The sequence below is a fragment of the Pelodiscus sinensis genome, chromosome 28 (assembly GCF_049634645.1).
Source record: "Pelodiscus sinensis isolate JC-2024 chromosome 28, ASM4963464v1, whole genome shotgun sequence".
Lineage (NCBI taxonomy): Eukaryota > Metazoa > Chordata > Testudines > Trionychidae > Pelodiscus > Pelodiscus sinensis.
In genome coordinates, this window is record NC_134738.1 from 15,817,967 (window position 1) to 15,834,339 (window position 16,373).

The 16,373-nt window shown below is 53.8% G+C and overlaps 1 protein-coding gene across 2 annotated transcripts in view; it reads left to right on the forward strand.

Moving 5' to 3' along the window:
• PLEKHA2 (pleckstrin homology domain containing A2) overlaps positions 1 to 13,126 on the forward strand; it is a 44,047-nt gene extending 30,921 nt beyond the window's left edge. For both annotated transcript variants that reach the window (XM_075911000.1, XM_075911001.1), the window contains 5 exons: positions 267 to 335; positions 1,602 to 1,672; positions 3,488 to 3,551; positions 8,097 to 8,174; positions 8,582 to 13,126. In XM_075911000.1, the coding sequence (XP_075767115.1) occupies positions 267 to 335; positions 1,602 to 1,672; positions 3,488 to 3,551; positions 8,097 to 8,174; positions 8,582 to 8,941 (642 nt within the window). In that variant the 3' untranslated portion in view covers positions 8,942 to 13,126. The remainder of the gene's footprint in view (positions 1 to 266; positions 336 to 1,601; positions 1,673 to 3,487; positions 3,552 to 8,096; positions 8,175 to 8,581) is intronic.
• Positions 13,127 to 16,373: the final 3,247 nt, after the last annotated feature.

A 16,373-nucleotide genomic window follows, 5' to 3' on the forward strand; every position in this document is an offset into this window, starting at 1 on the left:
CACGAAGGCTCCGGCGCTGGAAGACGTGGGCCCGTGTGTGTGTGCCGGGGGTCACGGAGGCTCCGGCGCTGCAAGATGTGGGCCCGTGCGTGTGTGCCGGGGGTCACGGAGGCTCCGGCGCTGCAAGATGTGGGCCCGTGTGTGTGTTCCGGGGGTCACGGAGGCTCCGGCGCTGGAAGATGTGGGCCCGTGCGTGTGTGTGCCGGGGGCGGGGGAGGCAGGAGCGCTGCCTTGGGACACAGGCAGGACTGTTCTCTCTGTTTCAGAGGAAGAGCTGGAAGCGCCGGTACTTTGCTCTCGACGACTTCTCCATCAGTTACTTCAAGTGCGAGCAGGTGAGCAGCCCCTCTGGCTCGCTGGCCTCTGGGTGACCGTGTCCACGAGGCCCTTCTCCGGGGGGGGGCACTCGCTGGGCGGCGTTTCTGGCTGCTCTTCAAGTCCGTCAGAACGCTGAACATGGAGCCTGCGCGGGGGAAAGGCCAGTCCTGGGGCGAGCCCGGCGAAGGATCCAGCCTGCTGCGGTGCCAGCGCTGGGCTCCGGGACCGGCCGGGAGCTGGGCCGTGGCCTCTCACTCACTGCTCATCTGCCTGAGCCACCACGGAGTTCGGAGTGCTGTTTGTGCAAGCAAGAAACCTCGCACGCCCAGACATGCTCCCCTCGCACGCCCAGACACGCTCACCTCCCGCCCAGCACGCCCACCTCGCACGCCCAGACACGCTCGCCTCCCACCCAGCACGCCCAGACACGCTCACCTCCCGCCCAGCACGCCCACCTCACACGCCCAGACACACGCGCCTCCCGCCCAGCACGCCCATCTTGCACGCCCATACACACTCACTGCACACCCACCTCGCATGCCCGTACATGCTCACGTCCCGCCCAACATGCAGGAGCCAGGTACGTTTATGGATGGGGGTTGCCTGTGAAAACTGGACTCAGTGACCCAGGGGGGCTCTGCCAGTCCTGCCTCCCCCACGCTTGGCTGAGCCGCGGGGCGCCAGACGGGCTAGTGACGGGGAGCAGGGCGCTGAGCTGGGAGACTAAACAAATAAGCTACCCTCGTGGTGCACGTCTGCTTTCCCCGCCTCGTTCACTTCCACTGGCTGCTGCTGGGCTGCGGACGGGGCGGGAGAGACGCTGCAGGGAGCTGCCACTCGGGAAAGTCCCTGCCCCATGACATCTCCACCCTGGCGAGATGCCTCGGGCCACCTCTCCGCTGGCCGGGGACCAATGCTCTGGCGATCGATCTTCCAGGGTTCGGTGTAGCGGGTCTAGTAAAGACCCACTGAATCGAATGCCGAGGGCGATTCTCAGCGGTCGCGAGGAGTAAGGGAACTCCCGCTGAGGAGACTGCGCCACGCTCCGCGTAAGGGACGTGGACGTGAGCTACGTGATTAACGTGGCTGGAGTTGTGTACCTTACACCGACCTGCCGGGTGTAGCGTAGACCTGGCCTTAGTCCCCCAGGGCTCTGTCCAGGGAGCTTGGCGGAGGGCTGCTTGTAGGTCTCCCAATTCCAAGTTCCCGGGCTCCCGATGCTGCCGGAGCAGCCCGCGAGGTCGATCCCGCGCCACTGACTCTATTGTGTCTTGTCTCCCCAGGACAGGGAGCCCTTGCGTTCGATCCTCCTCAAGGACGTCCTCAAGACCCACGAGTGTCTAGTGAAGTCCGGGTAATGCCTTTTCCCGCACGTCCCTCTAGAAGTGAAGCGGAGTGGCTGGGAACGGGCAGTGTCCGCAGAGGGGCCAGCCAGAGTCCAGTGGGGTGGCTGCCTCTCGCCTGGGGTGGGCCCAGCCGGGCTGGCCAGGGAAAGCATTTCCAGCCAGTTGCAAGCGGGCAGTGTGAGCAAGAGCTCTCGCGCCCTGTTCCGCAGAGCGCAGCGCGGCCCCCGCCGGAGCAGAGCAGCCCCCCCCCGCCCCCCCCCGCTGCGGGCTGCCCCAGTGAGGATCCAAGCGGGGCTACAGCCCGGGGAGTCAGCTGCTGGCCAGAATTCCCCCCCGCCCGCCCTTGGGGTGCTGGGTTAGGCGTGTGCCAAGGACACCAATGGGCGGCTGGCTAACCCCCGAGCGGGGGTCCTGTCTGGTCCATGGACGGGGCTGTGCAGATGCGATTCCTGGTTGGCCCAGAGCTCCGGGGTGGGGCTAATTCCCCCCCTCCCCCACGCTGGCACAATCCTGGACCCTCGCCAAACAGATGTTGCACAATTCGGACCGGGCGGGGGAGCACTGGGCGCTGCAGCGCGGTGTCCACGTCCTTAGTGACCTGGTACGCTACACGGGAAACGGAGCCTCTGGGCCGCTGACAGGGAGCGGGCAGCTTCGGGGCCTTGCACTCCGAGCACTCACCGGGGGGTCCCTGCGCCCCCCTCGCCCCATCCTACCCAGCATGGTTTGGGCTTCTTCGTTCTCGTCTCCCCCTCACTTGGGCATCCCTGCGCCTGGTGACGGGCACCGCGTCCCGGCGTCCTGAGGGACGGGTTTCCCAGGCATGTGCCTGGCTGCGGTGCAGAGGTTAGACGCGCCGGGAGAGTCCAAAGCCCAGGCCTTTCTGACGGCTGCTTCGTTACCCAGCTGAGCCGCGGAGGTGCCGAAACTCTCCCGTTTATTTCAAGGCGTGCAAAGAGCGCACGAGTGAGAGTGCCGATGAAACGTGCAAACACCATTGGACTGACACTTAGGTCACGCTTCCTAGCAAGAATCCATTTGTAATGGTGAACGACACAGTCACGAAAGTGAATAGACCGGACGAGTGTGTGTGACACGCACAGCAGTCAGTGGTGCTGTACTTGGTTACAATCTATGATTATAAGCAGCTGCTAGGCCTGCGGGACTCTAAGGCTGTGTCTAGACTACATGCCTCTGTCATCAGAGGCATGTAGATTAGACACATAGGCAAAGGCAAATGAAGCCGCGATTTAAATGATCACGGCTTCATTTAAATTTTACACGGCTGCTGCGCTGAGCCGACAAACAGCTGATCAGCTGTTTGTCTGCTCAGCGCGCTAGTCTGGACGCTCCCCTGCCGACATCAAAACTTTGTCAGCAGCCCCGGTAAACCTCATCCCACGAGGAATAACGGGGCTGCCGACAAAGGGCTTTGATGTCGGCAGGGGAGCGTCCAGACTAGCGCGCTGAGCGGACAAACAGCTGATCAGCTGTTTGTCGGCTCAGCGCAGCAGCCGTGTAAATTTAAATGAAGCCGCGATCATTTAAATCGCGGCTTCATTTGCCTTTGCCAAAACAACAAATCTACATGGCTCCGTCGACGGAGCCATGTAGTTTAGACGTATCCTAATTGATTGGCTAGTTCTTCAGATCAGCTATTCAGTCTCCTTTGTCAGCTGTTTGTCAGTGGAACTTTGGTATAGCATGGTGGCCGGGAAACCTTTGGCGAGTGTTTGCGGAAAGACGCTATCCGATGTCCTGTGTGTTCTCTAGCTAGGAGCCTACAGGAGGACTTCAGGGTAACCCCTCTCTCTCCTCTCTAGTGACCTTCTAATGCGGGACAACCTGTTTGAAATCATAACCAGCTCCAGGACATTCTACATCCAGGTAAAATTGCTCCTCCTCTCTCAGGCTCTGCAACGGTCGGCCAGTCCCTGCTGCCCCGCGCGCGTGGCGGGGATGTTGTTTTGCTTTGAGTTTACTTCTTGAAATAGTAAATTTAGCTCTTGACGGTTGCTGTGAGTCACAGTTGTCTAAACAGGACGCTCTCGAGCAGGAGACATGCAGGTGAGGGTGTACACAACTCAGCCTAGCTCCCGGGCTCCAGTCGAAGGGTGCAGGAGCAGAAAGCTGGTGGTTTCACTTCTCTTCAGTATATATAGTCACAGCTATTGGTGCGAGCAGGAGGAAACATGTTGACACACAAGCCCCAGCACAGAGATGAGAATCCGGCTGGAGAACGTCACGACGGCAGCTTCCTTCTCCTGAAGTTTGCACTCAGTTGGGTCGGCCCCTTTCCACCTCCTCGGGGCTGTCATCTATTCCCAGCAATTGCAGGTTGAAGCTCTCTGGCTGGGCTCTCTGGTCCAGCACCGTCCGGGGGCCAGCGTGATGTCAGCGAGCCGGGTTCCCACTTAGCGTGGGTGCGGCCAAGTTTCCCACAGTCCCATAAAGTTTGTTTACAGCCACCGGGCCTGGCTCTCAGTGCTCTGGGCTGTTCTTTAGCTCGAATTGTCTTCTCAGAGCCCCATGAGCAGTGGCCGTGTCAGTGATGCTGCTCGACAATATCAACCTTCTAAGCTCCGGCAAGTTCTCTGGCTCGGCAGCGGTCAGGCCCCGAGGGCTCCGGATTAGAGAGGTTCAGCCTGTGGCACCGCTAGGAGGATGGCGAGTGAGCCGAGGGCTGGCTTGAGTAGCGCCGGTTGCTTCCTGCCATTTAGGGCAGATACTGATCCCAACGCTGCTCGCTGCCCTTTCCTCCCTCCCAGCACCGTGCAAACATCAGCTGAGAGCAGCCGCTTGGCCGCTAGTTCTCGCCTCGCGGAACCTGTTCTGCCTAGGCCAGCCCGAAGGAGCGCGTGGGAGGCTGCCAGCCCGAAGGAGCACGTGGGAGGCTACCAGCCCGAAGGAGCGCGTGGGAGGCCGCCAGCCCGAAGGAGCACGTGGGAGGCCGCCAGCCCGAAGGAGCGCGTGGGAGGCCGCCAGCCCGAAGGAGCGCGTGGGAGGCCGCCAGCCCGAAGGAGCGCGTGGGAGGCTGCCAGCCCGAAGGAGCGCGTGGGAGGCTGCCAGCCCGAAGGAGCACGTGGGAGGCCGCCAGCCCGAAGGAGCGCGTGGGAGGCCGCCAGCCCGAAGGAGCGCGTGGGAGGCCGCCAGCCCGAAGGAGTGCGTGGGAGGCCGCCAGCCTGAAGGAGCGCGTGGGAGGCCGCCAGCCTGAAGGAGCGCGTGGGAGGCCGCCAGCCTGAAGGAGCGCGTGGGAGGCTGCTAGCCCGAAGGAGCGCGTGGGAGGCTGCTAGCCCGAAGGAGCGCGTGGGAGGCTGCCAGCCCAAAGGAGCACGTGGGAGGCCGCCAGCCCGAAGGAGCGCGTGGGAGGCTGCCAGCCCAAAGGAGCACGTGGGAGGCCGCCAGCCCGAAGGAGCGCGTGGGAGGCCGCCAGCCCGAAGGAGCGCGTGGGAGGCCGCCAGCCCGAAGGAGTGCGTGGGAGGCCGCCAGCCTGAAGGAGCGCGTGGGAGGCCGCCAGCCTGAAGGAGCGCGTGGGAGGCTGCCAGCCTGAAGGAGCGCGTGGGAGGCTGCCAGCCCGAAGGAGCGCGTGGGATCAGCCCGATTCTCCACTGCACCATTACCCCGGAGCTGCGTGCTAGAGGGAGCACGAGACGTCGGCTTTGCAGCGGCGCTCACCAGCGCACAGAGCACAGGGCAATGAAGAGACCCCGGTGTGCACAGCTCTGGGTGGTCCTGCTGTGCCCCCAGGGGTGAGTGCGGAGAACGAGCGGGCAGCGGTCGGGTGGCCGCACTGGGTCTCCTTGCACACGAGGCCGTCAGCCAGAGCAGCTGCACAGGGAGCAGCAGTTTAAAGAAAACACGTTTCTCCCCCAGCTCGTGACCTCTCCCTCCCACCCGCCCACTGGGGATGTAGAATCCTGGGTAAGGAGTTAACTAGTTAGACATTAAACGGGGGCGAGGGCCTCACTGCGCACAGGGGCTGCTCCAGCCCCGGCTGCCGCTTCCCGCCCTGCGCGAGGCCGCCAGCTGCCAGCCCCCGTGCCCACATGGGATGGGAGCCAGCAGCCCCCTGCTCGCGGCCCGCTGCGGGAGGCGGGCTGGCCCTGGGTAACCGCTACCTGGTAGCACCGGATCACCAGTTAGCTGGTTACCCAGTCACATCCCTGCCACCCTGGAGCCGCTGAGGGCCCTGTGAATCGACGCCCCCAGAGCTGGGTCCTCGGCGCGTCTCACTCGCCCGCTGGCTTCTCCTGGCCTCGGCTAGCCCAGGTCAAATGTCCCTCACCCCGAAATCTCTGCCAGAGGCCTCTGTGTGAGGCGAGCCTGAGCCCTCTTTCTGCTTAGGCTGGCAACTCCCTCCCAGAAACCAGCACTTCCAGTCAGCCCCCGTGCGGGACATCCGGGGCCCCAGCCCCCTGACCCGAGGTTCGGTCGTTCTCCCTGCAGGCTGAGCTGGGCCCCGCTCCGCTGGGCGCCTGTGCAGCCACTCGGGAGAGATTCAGACGCCGCCCAGCTGATCAGCAGAGCACCCACAGCCAGGGGAGTGTTTCTGTGGGTAGTGCACATTCGCATGTGCGTTGGTGCATGCACAGATTTATTCCACACACGAAAAAAATCCGCACGGGGATGGAAGAGAATAGAGGGACCATTCCTGTGGGGGTGCTGAGGCGGTGTGTGTGCGGGGGGGTCAGGGTGTAGGGCAGCGTGTATGTTTGCTCTGCTGCAACTAGAGACCGGCCTCTTTAAAAGGAAAATATTCTGCGGGTTCCGAGGGGACCCCTTGCTGCTGTCGTCTTGAGGGGTGAAAGTCTTTGGCTCCAGGCGAGAAGCAAACAGGCAGCCAGCTCCTGGCAGGAAAGCCCCACCCCCGGCTTGTTTTCCCTGGACAGCCTCCATGCGCAGTGCCCGAGGGTAGGGGATTATGAAATGGTCTGGAGGCCAAGAGGGGAACCATCCTCAGCGCTTGCCCGTCTTCATCCTCCGCACGTTTCCTCCCGGTGCGAGTCCCTGGAACGCTCGGTGGTGAACGGCCTGTCGAGCCGCTGGGGACCGGACTGGCCTCGCTCTTGCACAGTGAGCTCTTCCGCAAAGGGCACTGTCTTCCGGGAGAAATGTCACTTTGAGTCCGGAGCGAGGGCTCTGACTTGGACGTAAGTGCTTTGGAAACGCAGCGGTGGCTCTGGAAGACAAACCCCTTTCTCTCCGGAACAGTGGGAGCAATAGCTGGGCCAGTCAGTTTCCACCCTCGAGTAACAAGCTGCCCCATTTAGCTCTGCAGACTGGCTGTTGCTTCGGGCTGTGAAGACTGGAGCCGTATCATCTGCTTGAAGCTTACGGTGCAGGCACACAATCCCCCCTTCCCCCAAATACGAGCCTCGGGGATGCAGGGCCCAGCAGAGTCTATCACTCTGCCTCCAGTTCACGTCACCTACCTTTTCCACGTCAGGCTCCTGGGCGCACCTCAGTGGCCAAAATGCCCTTCCACGTCCCATCGTGCTCCTAGCTGGGCAAGCGTCCCGGGAACCCAGAAGGCCTGAGCAGCCACAGGGAAAGCTGCGCTGGCGTTTGTTCTGGGGATGGTTTGTGTAAGTGGGAGAAAGGCAGAGGGAGCTGCTGTAATCCGGAGCAGGCCTACTCTTGGTCCCCCGGAACAGAGCTGGGCGGGGAGCGGGTTCTGCAGCACACGAGCACAGAAGTCACTGGACTTCATCCGCTTCTGCTTCGGCTGAGCAGCTCAGCCTTCGTCAGTACGGGCGTGTGTCGTGGCTCAGAACTTGGTCTCCCCCTGCTCCCCGAACACAACATGAGCTGCCTCCTGCCGTGCAGCGACTGAACAAACCCCACGTCCCGGCTGGCACAGGAGCATGGGACTGGAGGGACAGGCTCGTGCGGGCCCAGATCAGAACAGCCGCGGAACGGCAACAGTCGGAGATGGAAGAAGCCAATGGGTGTCCTGTCCCTCCGTCAGGGTCCCTGCAGGATTGTTCCCCATGGTCTGTTTTCTAAAGCTGTGGCCCGCTTGGCGGGGCTTCCTCCCCCTCTGCTGGAGGAATTGAAATGGAAGTAGCAGCAGATCCCCGGCCCCCCGACTGCGTCCGCACGGCGGCGGTTTCCCTAGTTTCCCGCGGGAGCAGGCGGTGCTCACAGCAATGCTGCCTCGTTCCCTGGAGTGCTCGTGGCCCGGGGGGAGTCCTGGTGAGAGGTGAAGCAGTTTCAAAGCTATCGAGCGGGGCTTTGATTTCTAAGGCAGATCTGGGCTGACCTAGAAGGTCCCAGGATCCGCGGCCTAAGGAAAAGACGTGCCGTGCTCTCTAGGTGGTGCTTGGCCACATCAGAGAGGCAGTGGCCGGACCCCCAGCGTGGCCTGGTTGAACTGCGAGTGATTCATGACATGCAAGCCGGGATCTCATTTTTGGCGGGTCTGTTTTGCAGGCAGACAGCCCTGAGGACATGCACAGCTGGATCAAAGCAATCAGCGACGCAGCGCAGGCCCTGAAAAGCCGCCCAAGAGTAAGTCACATCCTTTCCTCTTCGCATTTAGCATCCATTAAAGAGCCATTGTTTGCAAGCTGGTGTGATGTATTGAGCCGCTTGCATAGCCATGCAGTGAATTCGGCTGCCACGCTTCCAAAAAAGTTTTTAAAAAGTTTTAGAAAACCCAAGAAGTGAGGGGAAATCATTCAGTCCAGCGTGGCTCTGAAACCGGCCATGCTCCCTGAAGTCTGGGCAGTAGATTCGGCAACAGCAGAGGCCAGTTGAATTCAGATTTGCCTAGTTCACTTAATTCTCGCGTCCTTGCCTCAAAGGCTAGCGCACGGGCAGCACTAACGCCTTGATTCCTGGACTCGTCCTCCAGGATGCCCTGAGCAATTTCTAACCCCCTCCTCTCACCCTCTGCTCTGCATGTTTTTCTGCAGGAAATGTCCTTCGTGAGATCCATTTCCATGAGCCGGCCTGGGCCCTCCAATCTTCCAGGTCCCGCGATCCCCTCCTTGCCCCGAATGAGGCCCCCCGGGGAGGAGAGGAAACCCCTCAGCAAAACCGCTTCCACCTCCTCCTGGCAGCCTTGGACGCCGGTGCCCCAGCCAGAAGGGAAGCCGCCCGGGTCAGAGCCCAGGTACCTGAGGGACTCCGTGTTTGTGTCCTCGTTCACCGAGTGCGACACTGGAGCCGTGCGCCAGAGGCGTGTGCGGCACACATCTGAACCCCAGCACCTGAAAGAGAAGCCATTTGTGTTTAACCTGGATGACGAGAACATCCGGACCTCTGACGTGTAACCCAGCATGGGCTCCTGTGGCCTTCGGGTTTACAAGGAGCTCTGTGGGCAGCAGCCTAATGCAAAGGTGCCTTGATTCTGCCCCCGGCGCGTGTCGCGGTCGCCGCGAGCCCGAGCCAGCGTCGCCCTCCCGCTGTGTACGAGCCCCTGCAGTGTGACGCTTTCTGTCTGCTGAAGCAGATCCGAGTTTGGACGGAAAGAGCTGGTCTCCTCCGCGCAAGAGTGGATCCGTGTGCTAAGCGCATTGAGCCGGGTACAGCTCCGTGAAACTCCATGCAGCTTCCCAGGGTGAATGGGTCCTGTTTTTGCCAATTAAACTCTCTCTCTCAAGTGGCAGGCGCTGTGGGTAGAACCGCTTCCCTGGCTGGTGCTGCGTCCCCAGAAAAGGAAGCGGAAGGCACAGATTTCTGACCCTTCCCCTGTCCCCTGCCCTCTGCCGAAAGCCCCCCCCCCAACAGCCCAGTCTCTGCCCGTGCTGAGCCTGGGCGCTGAAGCCGCTGCTGGAGGAGGGCGAAGGTGGCTCCTCGCTGTATTGGGGCCCCACTGTGTTTTGGAGAGCCGAAAGCCGTTTTGTGCTCCCTTTGTGCAGGCATCAACAACGCCAGCACAGGGTGTAAGCTGGGAAGCACTAGCCCCCTGGACCTGTCCTAGCCCCGCAGCCCCACCGTTAGCCAATATCCTGGCTCCCAATTCTTGGCACCCTGGCAGAAAATACGGGGCAAGTTCTTGTCCTAGGCACAGAGGGCAGTTTGGTGCCCAGTTCCCATTGACTTTCAGTAGGAGATGGGGCTTCACACGCGCCCATTTGAGCCTTTGAAAATCTCCCCCGTACGGGCCGAAAAGGATTTAGTGAGTCACCCTAAGAAACATGCAGCTTTAAAACGGTCTGTCTAGGAGACCAGCTCTTCCCAGGGGCCAACTAACGACATATTAACAAATCTGTTTTCTTTGTAGTCACTCCTCTAGCCACAGCCTCTGCGCGATGTCAGACTCTGGGAAAGGCTCCTTCTTCAGCTGTAACACGTCATGCGTTGATTATAGCAAACACATTTCTTGGCGTATTTATAGATATACATTTGAAATGTGAGTCGAGGGTAGCACCACTGCTTTGCAGGCTAGGGGTGACTGAGTATCTGGGGCAAGGATACTCTCAGGTATGTATCCAATCTGGTACTGCATACGCTTGGGCACGAAGACTTAATACAAATGCCTGAATCTTGAAGTATTAAATACTATGTAGTGAAAGCAAAATATTTACCATGAAATGTGGCTGATCTGGCCCTCCAGCCAGCGTGCCTTCTCAACCTTTCCATGTAAATAAACAGAAACTCTTTTTAAGAAGGGTGAACTTCCTGAGGTCTCTTCCAGCCCTGTGATTCTGCGAGTCTATGAATTTGGCATTAGCCCATAACCAAACGAGCTGATGCACCAAGAGTATAAAGCAGTTGATGCCGTAGTCAGAGAGTGTTTGATCTTTTTCACTAAGAAGTGGGTAAGTTAATCACTCTCAGCTAGAGACCACACGACTCTTTCCTGTCTGTTTCCTGCAGAGGGTTTAATAGTGGCGCAGGTTTTTCAGAGACTTTGTAAAGCCTGTAGAAGGCAGGTGCACCTCTTGCATCACTGTTTCGAGGGCGTCAGGGGTGAGTTTCACCCGGAGCAACACGCTGTCCCTTCTTCCCATTTGTGTGTCCAGCTGCTCGGCACCAGCCTTCCCCCTCCCACCCTTACTCAGACAAAACCACCCATGGGAATCTGGCCTGAACAAGCGCAAAGCACGGCACACCAGCCAGAAACCTTTTTCCAAGGCTACCGCATGCTCAGCCCATCATAAGTCATTTAAAAGCATCCCTTGCCTCATTATTAAGATTTTGCCAAATGGGTTGCAAGTTCCAGCCATTCATAGCTTCCGTGGAGCTTTCTGCGCTCCTAGAAACTGACCTTTGTCAACAGAAGGCAGCTGCTGTTGACAGTGGCCCCGCTAGAGCCAGGCTGGCATTTCTGCCATGGGCGGGAGACTTGCTCCGAAGAGGGTTAAATGAGATGGGTAAAACCTAGTGGGGTCTAAAACCTGCCTGCACCGACTGTGGTAGTCGACAAGCTTGGTTTAAATTTTGTTTTAAAAACATTTCATGAGCGTGGTGCTGAACATTATAAAATCACAGCTCAAAAAAAATCATCATCCGGTCTCCCCCTCTCCCCAGGCTGCCATTGGGCACAGGGCACCAGGTTAATAGTACAGTGTAGGGCCCCATTAATGCTACAGACAGCCCTGGCACAGGCTTCTGTTTTAATGACGGGGCAGGAGGGGAATCCTCTTTCTAAACAGCGCACTTCAGACACCGATCTCTGCCCCTCTGTCTTCAGGCTTGCGATGTGCATTTAAAAGACTTGGGGTAACAGAGTTCAGGAATCCACACCTAATTCTTTTGCTCTTTTTCATTTCAGTTCTAGTCACAATACCTAAACGCATACGTTTTGCATTTCCTGCCAGCCTATGTAAAATATTGAATGGAGTCTCCCACTTCAGGGCGATCCGTTCGTATAATTCTGGGGGAGACACGGGGACATGTTGAGACTAGGAATAGGAATCAGTGTAAACAGTACAACAAAATGGTATTTAATTGTAGGAGTCTGCATGTGGATTCCTTTCCCCCGTTGGCTGAATTTGCACTCGTTTTCTCTTTCATAGTGCTGTGGGGCTAGTTTTGGCTTTAGCTGCCCTGCTGTTTAGCTAATAAAACATCCTGTGTGACTCCATGTAACCATTTGATGTGATTGTGAATAGAAAGCCCCAAATGGCACCACTGACTTACTACCACAAGGGTGCCCTATGTCTGAGAACACTGAGCACAGGGGGACCAGTTCGCTTGTGCAAAGCTCTGAAGGTATAAAGTGCTATACAATGATAAAAATGAATAATTACGTATTATTGAAAGTGATGCAAGGGTCTGGAATGGCAAAGTCGAAGCTCAGTGCACAGTTGTGATGGATTATTCCTGGGAGAAGCTGCCAGAGGCTTTATACTATTGCTACATTCCCTTTTCTTGTTTTCTGTGTTCTCCTCATCCACACCCTCCACACGGCATTGAGACTGGTTTGAAGGCCACAGTCTAGTGGCAGACAAAAACGTGTCTTGGAAACAAACTAGTGCCACCACCATTACTATTATTCACCCTGGCTCTGGAATCCTTCCCTTGTAGATGGTGAATTCCCACAAACTGGGATGGACCACATGGCGGAGGCCACACAGCTTGGTCAAAACGGAGCTTAGCAGCACTTTTTATTAATGAAGATATTTTACGATGCGTGTTTGCCCCCTTTGCAGAGTTTTGCTTTTGTACAGATGCATAGTTGTGCTATTTACCACTGGGGTCTCGGAAGGACCACTTTCAAAATGAAGTATGGACCACAAGGGGTAATTTCTCCAGATTTAGTTGACAGATGGGTGCAGACTACAGTAAGTTGCATGGAAAGAATGGTGGGAGAAAATGGTTTTGTTTGGTTCTGTTTGTGTTTTATATGAAGGCACCACAATGGCTTCAGCCATTTTTGTAAATATTTGCCATGTATTTCAAGTGCCTCTTCCACATAGAGGTCCTCACACTCAACCTTTATCCTTCTTACATGAGACTAGAACTTCTTCATCATGTAACCTGCTGCTGTTAGCTAAGATGTGGAATGAAGTGTGAATTATTTTCCCCAAAGCAATAAGTTTCCATGTGGAATTCCAGTCACTTTTTCAGGCTAGTAGCTGGTGCACAGCTTGGGATGTTGAAGATAATTTGGGGTAACACACAATATAGAAAGACAGAATTAGTGAAAAACCTAACAATATTTTTTACAATTTTCCCCTCTTTCCTATTAGTCCCCAAACAGTTTCTTAGAGTGAAGTTTAGAGTTACAGATGTGCTAAGACTGAATGAAGTGGAAGTTTGGAAAACAAACAAAACATCATTAGAACTTGGACTTTTGTTTAATTCTTTTGTGAGCTGCTTGTGCATTCGATTGTGATATCTGCACCAGTAATTTTCAGCTGTGAATTACACTCATGTAAAGATGACTTTTGGGAGCGTGAAAAATCTTTTCATGATACAATGCTTCTCACTTTACTTGATCTGTACTATGTAATGAAAAACTTTGATGCTTATTTTATAGTAAAAATATGTGTGAAATCTTTAAAGAACGTGCTTTGTGTTTTTACTTGTATTCTACCCTTTTTTAAACTCTTTCCAAGAAACAGAGTTATCATATGGGACTTCGATATGAAGGGCTTGTGCTGGGGGTCTATTAAATCATCCTTGGAAAATTTAAAAGTTTTACAGGTATCAATTTCTTAACTCAAAGTATTGCATCCCTGTATTATATCCCCTGCATATTAGACTTCAGTGTAACAGATCAATAGTAATAGAACACGGAACTAAAAGTAGCTTAGGTACAAGTGACTGTGACTTGATTATTCTTTTTCCACATCATAAATGTAAAGTCAAAACCAACAACTTACACAACTGCTGCTTTTTTTGAAGGGGCTAGTTTCACAAACCTGGAAACAACTGAGTCAAATCAGCTGGGAGAAAAAACATGAAATATAGAAGCATGACCAACAACTAGTAACTGTTTCTGAAGGTCTTACTAGATGCATGAAAAGCCACAAATGAAAAAGAAGGCTACACTAGTTTTAAAAAACCAGCAATGCGCAGATATATAAATGGCCAAACGTGATTAGACGGTAGGTCCGTCTAGCCCCGTGTCAGTGTCCTGTCTTCTACAGTGACCAATGCCAGGCGCCTCAGAGGGAATGAACAGAACAAGCAATCTTCAAGTGATGCCACCCCTGTCACCTATTCCCAGGTTCTGTCAGAGGCTAGGGCCACCTGCCCATCCTCGCTAATGGCCATTGATGGCCTCATCCTCCATGAATTTATCTAGCTCTTTTTTGAACCCTGTTATATTCTTGGATTTCACAAAATCCTCTGGCAGGGAGTTCCACAGATTGACTGTATTGTGTGAAGAAGTAGTTTTGTTGGTTTAAAACCTGCTACATATTAATTTCATTTGGTGACCCCATGATCTTGTTTGATGGGAAGGTGTAAATAATTTATTTATTCGCTATATACATGCTTGCTCTCTTTCTCTCATATATAGTAAAAATTCAAGGAGAATGTGGTGGCCAGTAAAGTTAAAGACAATAAGAAGGAATTTAAGAATATTAGAAACAAAAGGAATCCTAACAATGGGATGTTCTCATTATGAGAGAGAAATAGAACTGTCAATAATAAAGCAGAAATAGTCAATTCATATTTTTCTGTGCTTTAGGAAAAATCTAGATGTTGTAGGTATATCTTAATTATGAAATATTTTCCATTCCAACAGTAATGAAGGTGCCTAACAGCTGTTACTTAAATGAGTAAAACTAAGTGATTGGGCAACAAAATGGCAAATGAAATTTAATGTTGATAAACGTAAAGTAATGCACATTGGAAAACATCATCCCAACTATATATACAATACAATGAGGGCTAATTTGGCTACCACTAATCAGGAAAGAGATCTTGGAGTCATCGTGGTTAGTTCTCTGAAGACGTCCACACAGTGTACAGCGGCAGTCAAAAAAGCAAACCGGATGTTAGAATCATTTAAAAGGGGATAGAGAATAAGATGGAGAATATTTTATTGCCCTTATATAAATCCATAGTACGCCCACATCTTAAATACTGCCTACAGATGTGGTCTCCTAATCTCAAAAAAGCTATACTGGTTTTAGAAAAGGTTCAGAGAAGGGCAACTAAAATGCTGAGGGGTTTGGAACAGGTCCCATATGAGGAGAGATTAAAGAGACTAGGACTTTTCAGCTTGGAAAAGAGACCAAGGCGGGATATGATAGAGGTCTATAAAATCATGAGTGGTGTGGAGAAAGTGAATAAGGAAAAGTTATTTACTTATTCCCATAATATAAGAACTAGGGGCCACCAAATGAAATTAATGGGCAGCAGGTTTAAAACAAATAAAAGGAAGTTCTTCTTCACACAGAGCATAGTCAATCTGTGGAACTCCTTGCCTGAGGAGGTTGTGAAGGCTAGGACTATAACGGGGTTTAAAAGAGAAGCAGATAAATTCATGGAGGTTAAGTCCATTAATGTCTATTAGCCAGTATGGGTAAGGAATGGTGTCCCTGGCTTCTGTTTGTCAGAGGGTGGAGATGGATGGCAGGAGAGAGATCGCTTGATCATTACCTGTTCGATTCACTCCCTTGGGACATCTGGCATTGGCCACTGTTGGCAGACAGGGTACTGGGCTGGATGGGCCTTTGGTCTGACTCAGTATGGCTGTTCTTATGAGACATTTTTTAAATCAGCGAGTCCGCATCATGTGCATCCAACAGTTTTAAAAGAATTAGCCACGGATCTCTCTGAACAATATTGATTTTTTTTTTCTCCAGTAATTCTTGGAAGACGGGAAGTTCCAGAGGACTGAAGGAGAGCTAATATTGTGCTAATATTTAAACAGGGTAAATGGGACAACCCAGATAATTATATGTCTGTCAGCCTGATATTGATCCTATGGAAAATAATGGAATTGCTGACAAAGGACTCTATTAATAAAGTCTTAACGGAAGCTAATAATGACAATCAAGCTAGGTCTGTGGGAAATAGATCTTGTCATCTCATATGAAAAGACTAACAGACTTGTGCAAGGCCGTTGGCTTAGTCCTGCATGATGCTTTGATTGAGGGCACCCGTTAAATGGATTAAAAACTGTCTAATCCATATCAGTGTCACGGTACACAGCAGATCATTAGCGACCCGGGTGTCCTGCTGGAGTCCTGCTGGGATCGGGTCTTGGCTCTAAGCTATTGATCCTTTTTGGCAACGTACCTTGCAGTAAGCAAGAGCCTCAGAGCTGGGCTGTGTCTAGACTGGCAAGTTTTTCCGCAAAATCATCTGCTTTTGCGGAAAAATTTGCCAGCTGTCTACACTGGCCGCTTGAATTTCCGGAAAAGCACTGACTATCTCATGTAAGATCATCAGTGCTTTTCTGGAAATACTATGCTGCTCCCGTTCAGGCAAAAGAATTTCTCCAAAAAACTTTTGTGCAAAAGGGCCAGTGTAGACAGCACAGTATTGTTTTCCGCAAAAAAGCCCCGATGGCGAAAATGGCGATCGGGGCTTTTTTGCGGAAAACCGTGTCTAGATTGGCCATGGACGCTTTTCCGCAAAAAGTGCTTTTGCAGAAAAGCATCCTGCCAATCTAGACGTGCTTTTCCGAAAATGCTTTTAATGGAAAAGTTTTCCGTTAAAAGCATTTTTGGAAAATCCTGCCAGTGTAGACGTAGCCCTGAAGTTTACAGCTCATAAAGATTGGAGGAGTGGTAAGTAGTGAGGTTTGACAGGTCACAGATACAGAGCAAACTGGATCACTTGGTAAGCTGGACA